This window comes from Solanum pennellii, chromosome 8 (genome assembly GCF_001406875.1).
Source record: "Solanum pennellii chromosome 8, SPENNV200".
NCBI lineage: Eukaryota > Viridiplantae > Streptophyta > Magnoliopsida > Solanales > Solanaceae > Solanum > Solanum pennellii.
Window position 1 is genome coordinate 59,466,562 of NC_028644.1, and position 13,580 is coordinate 59,480,141.

The 13,580-nt window shown below is 34.8% G+C and overlaps 1 protein-coding gene and 1 non-coding gene across 2 annotated transcripts; one reads left to right on the forward strand and one right to left on the reverse strand.

Moving 5' to 3' along the window:
• Positions 1–4,520: 4,520 nt before the first annotated feature.
• On the forward strand, positions 4,521–6,263 carry LOC107027322 (F-box/LRR-repeat protein 4-like). The gene is made up of 2 exons (XM_015228498.2): positions 4,521–5,340; positions 5,428–6,263. Exons 1-2 carry the CDS (start codon positions 4,602–4,604, stop codon positions 5,694–5,696), a joined length of 1,008 nt encoding a protein of 335 aa, XP_015083984.1. The 5' UTR covers positions 4,521–4,601; the 3' UTR covers positions 5,697–6,263.
• Positions 6,264–9,738: 3,475 nt separating this feature from the next.
• TRNAA-AGC lies at positions 9,739–9,811 on the reverse strand. The gene has a single exon. It is a non-coding gene; the product is annotated as a tRNA-Ala (tRNA).
• Between the last annotated feature and the right edge of the window lie 3,769 nt (positions 9,812–13,580).

Below are 13,580 nucleotides of genomic sequence, written 5' to 3' on the forward strand. Positions count from 1 at the left end.
TTGCGTAAAACCAGAGTTTAATAATGCCTCACATAATTTCAAATTCCACTGCCTACTTGCTTGTTTAAGCCCATATAGGGATTTTATAAGTCTACATACCAGTCCATTAGACTCCCTCTGACTGGAAAATCCCTCAGGTAATTGCATGTAAACTTCATCATGCAAGTCACCATGTAAAAAAGCATTATACACATCCAATTGATGAATATGCCAATTGAACTGAGCAGCCAAAGACAAAACAGTCCTTAAAGTAGTCATCTTAACTACAGGAGAAAATGTGTCATGAAAATCCAAACCTTCTTTCTGAGTGTAACCTTTTGCAACTAGTCTAGCTTTGAACCTCTCAATATCACCATTAGATTTCAACTTAACCTTGTAAACCCAACGACAACCAATGGGAACCTTTCCTGGAGGTAAAGGAACTAACTCCCAACTATGATTATCATGAAGAGCTTGTATTTCAGACTGCATAGCATCAATCCATCTGCTGCCTTTAATAGCTTCCTGATAGGTAGAAGGCTCTATGATAGCTGAGAAAACACCTAGATAATGTTGATAAGATGAGGACAAATTTGTATAAGAGACATAATAGGACAAGGGATAAAGTGTGGAAGTGGGAGCAGGTCTGGTTACATAGTCAGCTAACCATAGAGGAGGATGAGAATTTCTATTAGATCTTCTGACAGGTACAGAAGTATGAGAAACAGTAGGTGGAGGATCATAAGCTGAAGGAGTATGTGATGAAGTAGTAGAAGGAGAAGAGACAGAAGGAGTAGAGGATATGATAGGAGAATCAGGAGTGGAATATGTGATAGGGTAAGTGAAAATATCATTAACAATACTAGCATCATCAGTAGTAATACTAGCATCAAAAGAGGAAGATTCTTTAAAAGGAAACTGATATTCATGAAAAACAACATCTCTGTTCAAGAAAAACCCTTTGTATCTCAAGATCAAATAATATGTATCCCTTAGTAACACTAGAATACCCCATAAACACTGCTTTCACTGCCCTGACTGCAAATTTATCCACCTTGGGCAAAATGCTTGCATAGATAAACAACCAAATGTCCTCAAATGTATAAGAGAAGGTTTGATGTTAAAGAAAACCTCATAAGGTGACTTACCTGCAAGTACTTTAGAAGGAAGTCTATTGATTATATAGACAACAGTAAGAATGCAATGGCCCCAAAACTTAAGAGGAACACCACTTTGAAATCTGAGTGCCCTTGCCACCTCTAAATAATGCCTGTGTTTCCTCTCAGCAACACCATTCTGCTGAGGAGTATAAACACAATTTCTATAGTGCACAATGCCTAGATCCTTAAGAAGAGCCTGTAATTGATCATTGCAAAATTCTCCACCATTATCTGTTCTAATACCCTGAACTGAGGCATTAAATTGAGTAAGCACTAGTTGAAAAAATTGTTTGAGAACTATCAACACATCATGTTTGAACTTCTGTAGGAAAATCCAAGTGATTCTGGAGTAATCATCAACAATTGTAAGAAAATATTTGTTCCAATCAAAAGTCTGAGTATTGTGGGGACCCCATACATCCAAATGCAACAAAGCAAAAGCTCTATCTGATCTAGTATCACTGTTTGTAAAAGGAAGTCTAGTTTGTTTAGCCAATGGACATATTTCACAATTGTCTACAACAGACTTACAAGCATCTATTGACGTCCACAAATATCTTGTACAGATTTTATTGAAGAGTGAGCTAATCTTCTATGCCATAACAAGATATCTCTTTTATCATCATGAACTGTGAACCCTTTTGTATCCACATCTCGAGTACTTTCAGACTTGGTTGAATTCTGTGGCACCATCCAGTAAAGCCCATTATGTTCCTTACCAATCCCCTTCAGTCTCCTAGTTGAAAGGTCCTGGAATAAGCAAAATCCAGGATAGAAAGATACAAAACAATGAAATTCTCTAGTTAACTTTGATACTGACAACAGATTATACTGAAAATCAGGAACAAATAGAACATCTTTCAACTCTCCTGTGTCAATAATTTACTACTTCCAGTATGTGTAACCAATGTAACTCCTCATTCGGCAAGTGTACTTTCCTATTATAATCTGATTTAACTAATTTCACATCAGTTAAATTAGACAAGCTAGAAGACATATGATTAGTTGCTCCACTATCAACAATCCATTTCAAATCTTTTATTTTAGCTATTGGAGTATTTCCTGCCATACCTGCCATATTAGCCATCATACCATGCTGTGAATTGTCATTGTTGATCATACCCAAAATGCTATCATGTTGTGTATCTGTCAAGTGAGGAGCCCTATGAAGTTCTCCAGATGCCATCTTATCCAGTATTTCTCCTGTATTCCTGACTCCAAATTTCATGTTTTGTTGTGTATTTTCAGCTTGAACATTGTAAGCAGTGTTCAGGTTCTACTTCTTCTTAAATTTCCAGTCAGCTGGATATCCTATTAGTTTAAAACAATTCTTCTTCACATGTCCCTTTATCTTGCAATATTCACACTGCTGATCCCAATTCTTCTTCCCTTTCTGATACTCTTGTCCTGAATACTGTTGACCTGTTCCCTTATAATGTTGAGAACTATCACCTCTCCTTATCATGAGTGCTGCTATATCTATATTTTCTCCACTATTAGAATTACTAGATGTGCTACCCAGACTTCTTTGACTTTCTCGTTCAACAAGCATTGCATATGCTTTATTTAGACTAGGAGTAGGTCCAGTCATCAAAATCTGACTTCTCGATTGATCATACATCTCATTCAGTCCCATTAAAAACTGCATCAGTTTCTGTCTCAACATATGAGCACAAAAATCCTTAGATCTAGGTCAGTCACACGGTGGAGGAACAATACTGGAAAACTCATCCCAAAGATTTCTTAATTTCGAAAAATAAACAGGAATACTATCACTTCCTTGCACTAAACTAGTTATGTCCTTGTGTAATTGAAAAATTCGAGAAGCATTCACCTTATCGAAACGTTCACGTAAATCATCCCAAACTGATTTTGCACTTGTAGCATAAACAATCCCTGTGTGTAATTCTGGAATTACCGAGCTCATGATCCACCCCTGCACTACAACATTACATCGATCCCATTGATGACTTAGATCTGTTCCAAAATCCTCTTTCTTCCAGGTTCTATCTACAATTCTCAGCTTGTTCTTTCCAAGTAATTGAATCTTCATAGCCCTGCTCCATACAGAGTAATTGTCAGATCCTGATAGCTGCATCGGTATTATCGAAGCTCCAGTAGTGTCAGACGGATGAAGAAACAAAGCATGATTATGATCAAACTTAGCCATTGTTGATCTGTAATCCAGGATAAACTGAAATCACAATTGTGATCAAAGCTCTGATACCATGATGAAACTCATAGAATGATTAACATGAAAGTAGAGAGAAAACGAAGAAGAAGATTTTTTATTCTAGAAAGTTCTATTACAAATGTTTACAGTACATGTTTATTTATACACCTTTACACAGCCTACTGTTTACTCATAACTAACTAACAAATTGTCTAACTAACTAACTGTACAATTACTGATCTACCCCTAACAGTTATACTACTCATTCAAGTAATTCCTTATATTTCATCATACTCCACATAATTGAAATAGTTTTTACTATTTAGAACAAGTGATTCTATAAAAAAATAAGTCACTTTACTTTTATGTATTAAAGGCACTTTTGATGATTTATATATTTATTCATATATATTAATGTGTTAATTAAAGGCAAAAAGAATATGAAAATCCGACCAACAAACAACCTTCGTCCAGAATGGTGTTGTCCTCTAGCAGATTAAATATATTCCTTTAAGGGTTGGTATAGATTACGTTTTACAATTTTTTTTCATGTTTGATTAACTTTACTATTTTTAGATGGGATAATGCACAAGTACCCCTCAACCTATGCCCAAAATCTCAGAGACACACTTATAATATACGAATGTCTTATTATTCCCTGAACTTATTTTATTAATAATATTCTACCCCTTTTCGACTTACGTGGCACTATCTTGTGGGCCCAACACTGGTTGATTTTTTCTTTCAAACTAGTGCCACATAGGCCTAAAAGGGATAGAAAATTACTTATAAAATAAGTTCAGAGGTAATAGGACCTTAGTATAGTATAAGTGTGTCTCTGGGATTTCGGGCATAGGTTGAGGGGTACTTGTGCATTTTCCCTTTTTAAATCAATGTCTTGAATTGATGAAGGTCTTGGTCTAGGTTCAGATATCGAAATTGAGATCGCATTGTAGTTCAAATGTCGAATCCAAGTCATGTCCGGAAGTTTGATTTCTAATGTATTTTTCATTTACAAACCAAGAAACTAACTTATTTTTAATAAAAAAGATTTTTCTTTTATACCAAACACACGTTAATATGCAACATGCATTTATTTTATATGGGATATGCATGTAATATATGTGTTACTTGTTTAATTTTATACCGTCTAATATTAAAAAACATATATAAGCTGATGCAATATTTGTGTATTTAGTATGCATATTATAAATGATGCAAATGAACAATGAAAAAAGAGGATCACTACAAATAAAGCCGGGGTATCTGCAGTGTCTAGCAATTGAAAAATGGAGAATTTGGGAGATGATGTTTTAGCTTCGATAATGATTAGGGTTCATGACTCTGCCAGTAGAAGATCCATTTCTCAAGTTTGTAAGCAGTGGCTCAGAATTGAAGGCTTAACTCGATCATCTGTACGTGTTTTTGATCCCAATCTTTTGCTTAATTTCCTTCCAAGATTCCCAAATTTGCAAAAATTTGATACATCTGAAAAAATCACGAATGCCCATCTTGAAATTTTGGCTGAAAAATGTCCCAGGATCCAAATTCTTAACCTTAATTTCAAGAAAAAAAACAGAATTTATTATGAAAGGGATGAAAGTCTAGCCTTGGATGATTTTGATGAAAATGGTCTGTGTTTCATTGCAATGGGTTGTTCTCATCTTAATACGGTGTCTTTGAGAAAGAGAAGTGGAGTTGGGAATGCTGGGGTTGTTTCTCTTGTTAGCTTTTTGCCTAAGTTGATAGATTTAGACTTGAGTTTTTGTGACAAGGTTAGTGATGAAGCACTTAGAGTTATTGGAAGTGTCAGCTCTTTGAAGAACTTGAATCTACATGGGTGTTGGTTGATATCTGATGCAGGTTTGAAATCATTAGCAGGAGGACCTCTTAGGATGACCTTAAAGAAACTAATTCTTGCTGAATGTGATAGGATTACAGACTGTGGGGTGTTGAGTTTGATGCAATTATGTTGCTTGGGGGAATTGGATTTGGCAGAATGTGGAACGAATGTGACTGATTTAGCTGGTGAGGCTATTGCTTTAAGTGAGAGTTTAAAGAGGTTGAACTTGTCATGGCTTGTTAATGTGTCTGATGCTACTGTTATTGCTCTAGCTGAAGGTTGCAAGAATCTGGACGCTCTTAATTTAACTGGCTGTGAATTTGTCACTGGTGAAGGCGTCCGTACTTTGACAAAGCATGGGTCATTGAAAGAGCTCATTTTGACTAGTTGTGAAAAGCTTAGTGGATATGATTTGGAAGAGTTAGTACTAGGATGTCAAACATTAGAATACATTGTGGTTGACAGAAGATTAAGGATGTGGGTACCTATGGAAGTGCAGGATAATATCATGAGAGAACACTGTTGGATAGATTGGAAATAACGGGTGAAAGGGGAGTTGAATGTCTCGTTTCAGATGGATTAATATGTTTTCAGTGTTCTCTCATTTATGGATACCTCTTAGCAGTTATAACCCGTGGTCTTTCTTTCACAGTTCCCCATCATTATCTCAGGTGCATGTCCTGTCTAGCTCCCATTATTTATTGTTGAAGTAGTTGTATTAGTAAAACAAATGTCCAGGGTACTTTTTAATTAACTTTGCTACTCTGCTATTGTCATGGCCCATGGGATGCTTAACCTTGTGCATAGACATTGCAATTTTGATCCTGATATAGCCAAAATTTGAGAAAGGGTAATCCAAGAATTGCTTCCTTAAATGGAACTAAGCAAAAAATGAACGGAAGTTTCCAAGCTTTGTTGAAAGTAAGACCACTTCTAATCTGTGGCCTGCTTCAGTTTTCTAAGTTAACCCGTTGTACACTGAACGAATGTAATTCTTCTCTAGAAAAGGAAATAACCTATACCATTGGCTGCGGTATCATGAACTATGTTCTGGTATAGCTTTCTTGTAATGCTTGACATGTTCAGGATACACAGTTCCTCTTCTGTATTCTGTAATTCTTGAAAAGCTGGTTAAACTCAGGTAGGAATATTGAGCTAGCATTTTGGGCTGTTAATAGAAACATATCTTGGAACCTCATTCCTGAGAAAATTGAGCTTGCATTTAGGGCTGTTAATGTTTCTGTTATGATTAAACCACAACCAAATCAATTTAGTCAGTTTTGAAATTTCTAAAACATCATAAAATAAAAACCATCGGTTTGGTTCGGTTTATAACTAGCTAATGATGATTTGCTATAGTGAATTAACATTGACTTGAAAATTTCAAATGAATATTAGGAATCGACAAATTTCTCTTTACTATCACAAGATGAATGTATCTGAATATTTTATTATTTTTCAACAATATTCGGAAGTTTTAGCATGTTAAGTTTCATAACTGGTAGAGGTTACTCCATTTTACATGTCTAACATCCTCAGAAGCAATATATACTTTTAAATAGGATGGTCAAAGGGGCAAGCCATTGAAGAGTAGATGGATGTCTAAGCAAAGAAAATTTAAGACTGGCAATTACACCACACCACATATAGACAATTAGACGTGTTGGGTTTGGGCATATTTTTCAAGAATAAAATTTATAACTGTTGTAATGCATGTGAAATAAGTAGAATAAAATCAAACTAATGATTAAAAGGTAATATTTGTAAATATTAATGAAAAACTAATACTCTATCATATATTCAAATAGTTTGAAAATTTTATGAATAGAATTTATCAGTTCAGTCATTTTTTTCAGTAAAGTTTAGTAAAACCATAACAAAACCAAATGTAGTAGGTAAATTAAAGCTTAAAACCAAAGCAAACCAACTGCTGGTGTTCTTAATCGGACTGGTTTGGTTTGGTTTTTCATTAAACCGTGAACACCTGTTGCATTGATGCACTTTTGAGCTCATTTTCCATGTGCATAAGCTTCGTCTGGTCATGAGTGGTTCTTTTCTCTACTTTCTTAGTCAGCTCATGGATATGTATCTCTGTGTCCATTTTAGACCTAAGTGTGTCCTCTCGTACAACTGCAAAGAGGATTTAGTTGAGGGCCGATCTTTTAACTAAGGAGTTTATTAAACCACCTTCCTCAAGCTATTTCTCTAGTTACTTCATGCAGTCTTCACTACTTTGGAGGATGTATTAAGGCATACTGGTCTGGCAAATTACGGACAAACAAACTAGTAGGCATGTTGAGAAGTTTGATCCAAAATGAGCCCCAAGTTGTTCCGGTCTTAAAGGAAAACCATTTTGGTTGCCCTTAAACCTTCAGGTTCAAAATAATTGTGTACCTCTTATTGGAAAGATAACATGCAAAATATCTTTTTTGGGTTTAACAAGTCAAAAAAATCAATATGCCCCAGAGTTTGAACACATAATAATTTACCTTGTGGTGATATAGTTATACCAAGAGGCTCCAAGAGAGGAAGTAGTCATTCTGCATCGTTGTGAGAAAAAACTTACTTCACTTCATGTGCTCAAACCTGATCATAAACTTGTTAGTTCTGTCTCTGATATTAGATGACAGCAAAGTATTTAAAAGGGCTTATGGTGAATGTAATGTATTAACGTATGAAATGATAGGCTCTGTCAAAATGAGATATACCAAACTGATGCATCTAAAGGCATGAAATATTGTTAGGTTATGTGAAACTTGTCCAATATGTGATTGCCTGTGTTTTTCATTTTCCTTTCTCGATATTCACTACCTGCTGATTTGAGTAAGATATACCAGTAATATTTCTGTATCTTTTTCCAAGCTTTGCAAACTATAATGTTTTTGAGTCTATTAAATCTGTTTCCTTTTCTATAAAGAAATAGTTCAGGGCTTTTATTCGCCAAGGTCAGTCCGCGATGTATGATCCACAGTTCTGCCGTGAGGCATGACGTTGTTACCATACCTAATCACCCCACGAATTCTCCTAACCACCTACGCTTGCTTATCGTCTCTTGCAATACCTTCATATCCCGCTAACCCTAGATTATCCATCTGTGTTGATCTTAATGTATCCGGACGGAGGAAATGACCTACTAATGTAGCTAGGTGCATCTCTGTCTAATATGTCTTACTATGATTGAACATGATCATGAGTATAAGATCCATATCAAATATTGCAAGGTTGAACACGATGAACATGAGTTGCGTATTCAAAAAAGGGGAAAATGGACATAGTGCCAATTGTTGGCAGTAGGAACATATATTGCCATTTTTGAGCTAAAGAGAAAAGGAAAAAAAAAGTATGTAGAAGTAAGAACACTTATGCTTTTTACATATTAGAAACAGTACACATTTTTAGGTATTTTATTTAACCTAATTCTAAACTTAGTAGAAATATGATTATTATTTCTTTTTGGTAATTTCTAAATTTAGGGTTAGATTCCTATAGGACGTACGTATGGTAATTGGTAATGTCATTATTTTATTATTTTTATTTCATCTTTCTATTTTTGTAAGAGTGCACTAATGTTTTTGATATATAGCAGATTTATCGTGTGTTTGATGCCAACGGGCTATATCATGTTGGGTTATGGGCCTTTTTCCCTTCATATGTGGATAAATAAAAGTCCAGTTTGAACCAACCCATTTTTGCCCATAGGCCCATTCTTATGAGGCAAATATAAGCCTATTTAGGTCTTATTTTCATATACACAGAGAGTTTTTTTCAGTAGCCAAAAAGAGAGAAAGAGAGCAGTTTTCGCAGTCAAAATTCAGCCCTAACAGCCAACTTCAAATTGCGATTCCCGCTTCGTTTCTTGTCGGATTGAGCTGATTTTTGGACAGCATATTATCTTCATCTCAATCTTTGATTAAGAACTGACAGAGTTGGATTTGGTGGCCTGCAGCTTCAGTTTTGCTGTCGTGAACAGTAGCTGCGAAATTGGTGATTTTGCTCCTTTAATTCTCTAGATTTGGTGCAATCTTATTTTGTTGTTGCTTGTTGTTTGACACTTGTTTTGTGGCCAATTTTGGAGAACAATATTGTAACTCTTGATGATTATAGTGGAGCTTTTGGTCCCGTGGTTTTTTACTCTTCACATCGAAGGGTTTTCCACGTAAATCTTGGTGTCTTGTGTGATTGGTTTATTATTGCCTTGTTCTTTTGTTTGGTTGAATTACTTGCTGCCTTACTATCATATTGCTTGTGGTTGTTTGTCTTCTCTTGGTTCAAATCGAGAAGGGAAAGTATAGACTTGGGTATTCTTCCGCTGTTATCCTGTCAGGCATTCTCTGTTAGTGTCTTGTCTTTCCCAACATATCAATCGTCAAAGTAGCACCAATTTGATGATTAACATATCTCAAGTGTTCATGTCCAGAGTATAACATGATTGATTGAAAAAAATAGAAAGCTAACAATCAATTTGAAGGTGTTCGCTAAAGATATTGGCAAAATTCAAATATAATGAAATATTACCAAATAAAGATAAATATACCATTTTAGCAAAATTCAAATATGATGGAATATTACCGAAAAAACAGAAATGGAGATGCGGGGTATCGATCCCCGTACCTCTCGCATGCTAAGCGAGCGCTCTACCATCTGAGCTACATCCCCTTCATGCTTCAAGTAAGCAAGTAAAGCTTATTTAACATATCATCTTGAGGTCTTAGTCAATCGAGGTTAAATTATCTCTTATTAATTTGTATTTAATTTTGCAAGCTTTTAACGTAACTAACATAAAAATTTGCACACCATTCACAAAGTTGCTAGCTGCGCCATTACTACTCGATCATCCATTGACTCAAATACAAACTTTGTATATTTGAATAGTAAATAAGTATCTATTTAATAAAAAGATTGGTAGATATTTTCACTTTAACATAAAATGTTAAGACACATAATATCTCTATAGATATATATCCATAATCTTTAAATTCTGAATCTATCATTAATGGTGACCAATGTTTTGTCCTTTGGTTTTGTTTGGATAGTTACTTCACTAGTGGAATAATAATTTATAAATTTGAACTTAATGGAGAAATGATAGGTGTGTAGTGTTTTATGGTTGTGACTAATTGCAGTTGGAATCCACTCAATTTTGAATACAAAAATCTACTTTTAAAAGAAGTAGGTAAAATAAATATATTGTTAATACTGCACTTGATAATATATTTTGGCATTTTTATAACATGTTATAGAAATATTTAACTATATATATAAATATTTTTATATTCAAATTTCAAATTACTTTAGTATTAAGATATAAATTATTTGCATCGTATATTTACATCAGAATTGATTGACTATAATTGAGAGCTAGAAACCTTTACTGAATAAGAAATGCTAGAGATAAAATTCTATCCATTATCAAAATTATATTTAATTTGACACGAAATTTTTGAAAAAATGAATCTTTCATTATATGTGACTCAGGTTAGAGTAGAAGTATGGAGGAGTATTATGTCACGAACAAGTTTCTACTGTTAAATTTGTTGGGAGAGAATGCAAAAGGGCATCTCTACACTGATTGCAACAATACGTTGATGCCTTCAAGACAGATATCTATCCATTGAATAATTCAGTCGATGGCTTGGATTTACTGCTGTGAATCATTTTCTGCTCTATGTTAACATTGGTATCAGTTTTATTTATATATTCCAGTTATCATTCAATTCCTAGTTGATTTGCTGATATAACCCAATGTTGTGAAAAAGAAACGTATATGCGTGGTTTAATTTATTTTTTTAAATCTATGAAACTTTAACAATAATATGCTTTGTTTGTGAAATTTCACAAGCGATGTTTGGATAAGGGTAGAATGTATGCCGTCTTTATTACTATCTCGTCAAGGTAGAGAGTTATTCTCGAAGGACCTTCTGCTCAAATGCAACAAATTCGATATAGAAAAGAATACAATGTAGAGAATATAGCAAATAAGTGTGAGTTTCATACCTAAAATATTCTTTTTTTTTTAGTTTCATACCTAAACTATTGAAAGTGTCAGTTTAATACCTAAACTATCACTTTTTAATTTGAGAAACACACATCAGTGGTGTGTGTAGTGAACTCTCTCTTTTATATGAAAAAACTTTGACACATGGCATTCCACATAGATAAAATAAATAAAAATTAAATAATAAAAAATTAATATTAATTAAAAATTAAAGATTATTATCCATATAAAAAATTAAATTATTTTTCTTATCTCACTCCACCACCTCCTCCACGTACCCCTTTCCCCCGCGATAACCCCATCCTTTTTTTAAAAAAAAATATTTATAAAATATTTTTAAAAATTTCATATTTCATCCTCCCCTCCTCATAGAAATTGATATTATTTTATTTAAAAAAATCTACCTCATCCTATTTAANTTCATATTTCATCCTCCCCCCTCCCCCTCCCCCCGATAGAAATTGATATTATTTTATTTAAAAAAATCTATCCCATCCTATTTAATTTTCACTCCTATTATTTTTTTTTTACGTTTTTCTATTTTGTGTTAGATATATACGTACATATATTTTTAGAAAAAAAAAATCTAGTAGTGTATCGAATATGACATAAGCAACTAAAAGATATAACTGGGATAGGTAGAATTATATTTTTTTAAAAATAAAATAATATCTAAAAATTTTTAATTTTTTTTTTAGTTGAATAACCCTTGGAGGGGTAGGGGCTGAGCAACACCCCTAGGCTTTATCATTAATAACAAAAACATAATACAAGGAGGGGGGCATAAACCTTACCTCCTACCTAAGATGGTTTAGAGTTGACTTCCCGAAGGAAGTAAACTCTTCCCCTTACATAAGTACCTAGTGAGAGGACTCCTCTCAATACAAAGCATCTAGAAGACATAAAACTAGGGAGACTCTCCCTTTACAAGAAACCCTATAATCTAACCTAACCTATTCAAAGTAGCTATAATTCTAATTATAGCTAAGTTGAAAAGATACAAGAATAATCAAGGAGGTTCCTTAATCCTTTTGGTCTTTTTCCTTCTAAAACTAAGCATTTGCAAAAGATCAAGATAGTAGTATGATTTTGCTTCCTTAGGCATTTGCTGGCTGTTGAAGTAAATCTGTGAAGAAGTTATCTTGTGGCTTTGTTTTGATAGTGCATCAGCCACCCAATTAGCTTCCTTGAAAACATGTAAGCATTTGAAGTTCTGGGTTTGAGAGATGAGGTTTTGTAGCCTTCCCAACTGTGTGATAATGCTCCATTGAGGGAGAGACTTCTTTAAGATCCAATGCACAACCAATTGGGAGTCTAGTTCCAATATTATGTTCCTATATCCAAGTTCGATTGCCCAAGTCAAACCAAAAATTGATGTCTCAATTTCCGCCTTGTTGTTAGTACCCTCTCCAAGTGGTGTTGTGAAAGCCATCACCAACCTGCCATTTTTATCCCTCAAGATACCACCAGCCCCTAATCTGCCTGGGTTGGTGATGGCACTTCCATCCGTGTTTACTTTGAGCCATTGATCTTGAGGTCTAATCCAAGTCACCATGTTCACCTTGATGTCGTGCACGCACCTCTCACTCATTTGGATTAAATCTGTCCATTTTGCCGGCCATCTAACTTGAGGAAAGGCAGTGTTAAGCATCTTGTAGGTGTCCTTGTATATGACATATTTGACCCTGCTTTTGTTGGTTGTTTTGCCTCCGTATTTAGCTACACACCTGTTCTTCCAAAGGTTCCAACAAATGAATATTGGCGTGGCTTGCATGAGCAATTTGTTGGCTGCATTTTTTGGCGTGGCAGTCCACCATTGCTGCAGCAGTACCTGCAGAGAAGAAAAGTCTGGCAGCATGCCTTCAGTGGCTGCAAAACTGCTCCAGACTTTGGCTGCAAAAATTCTCGGAGTTGAAAATATGTTCTATGCAGTTCGTACCTGATCTGTCAAAACAGCAAACACAATTGGATGGCTCAATGCCAAAATTAATTAGTTTATCATTAGTAGGGAGTTTACCCCTAAGGGTTCTCCATAATAAGAAAGAAGATTTAAAGGAATATTTTTATGCCATAATTGTGAATTAAAGTGCTTCTTAGCGTTTTTTTCTCTTATTTCTTCCAAAGCTGATGAGCAAGTGAAGCCACCATGGTTGTTAAGATTCCACATAGCCTGATCTGGTAGGTGTTGATGGGGGGGAAATCTCTGTAGTTAGGATTTTGGAGAGCTGCCTAGCTGGTGCCTGCTCCAACTCCACTTCCCTGCCTCCCAAAAATCTGCCACTTTGGAGTTATTGAATCTGTTGTTGGTGGTGGTGAATTGTGCTAACGGTCCACTGCCTAACCAATTATCCCACCAAAATGAGCAATTTCCAGCTTGTAACTTTCATTGGATGTGTTGCTCAATTTGTGGTCTGTTCATTAACATATATT

Coding starts and splice junctions, on each gene's coding strand:
- LOC107027322 (XM_015228498.2), top strand. CDS start 4,602: ATGGAGAATTTGGGAGATGATGTTTTAGCTTCGATAATGATTAGGGTT. Junction 5,341..5,427: donor GAATGTGACTGATTTAGCTG/GTGAGGCTATTG, acceptor TTATTGCTCTAG/CTGAAGGTTGCAAGAATCTG.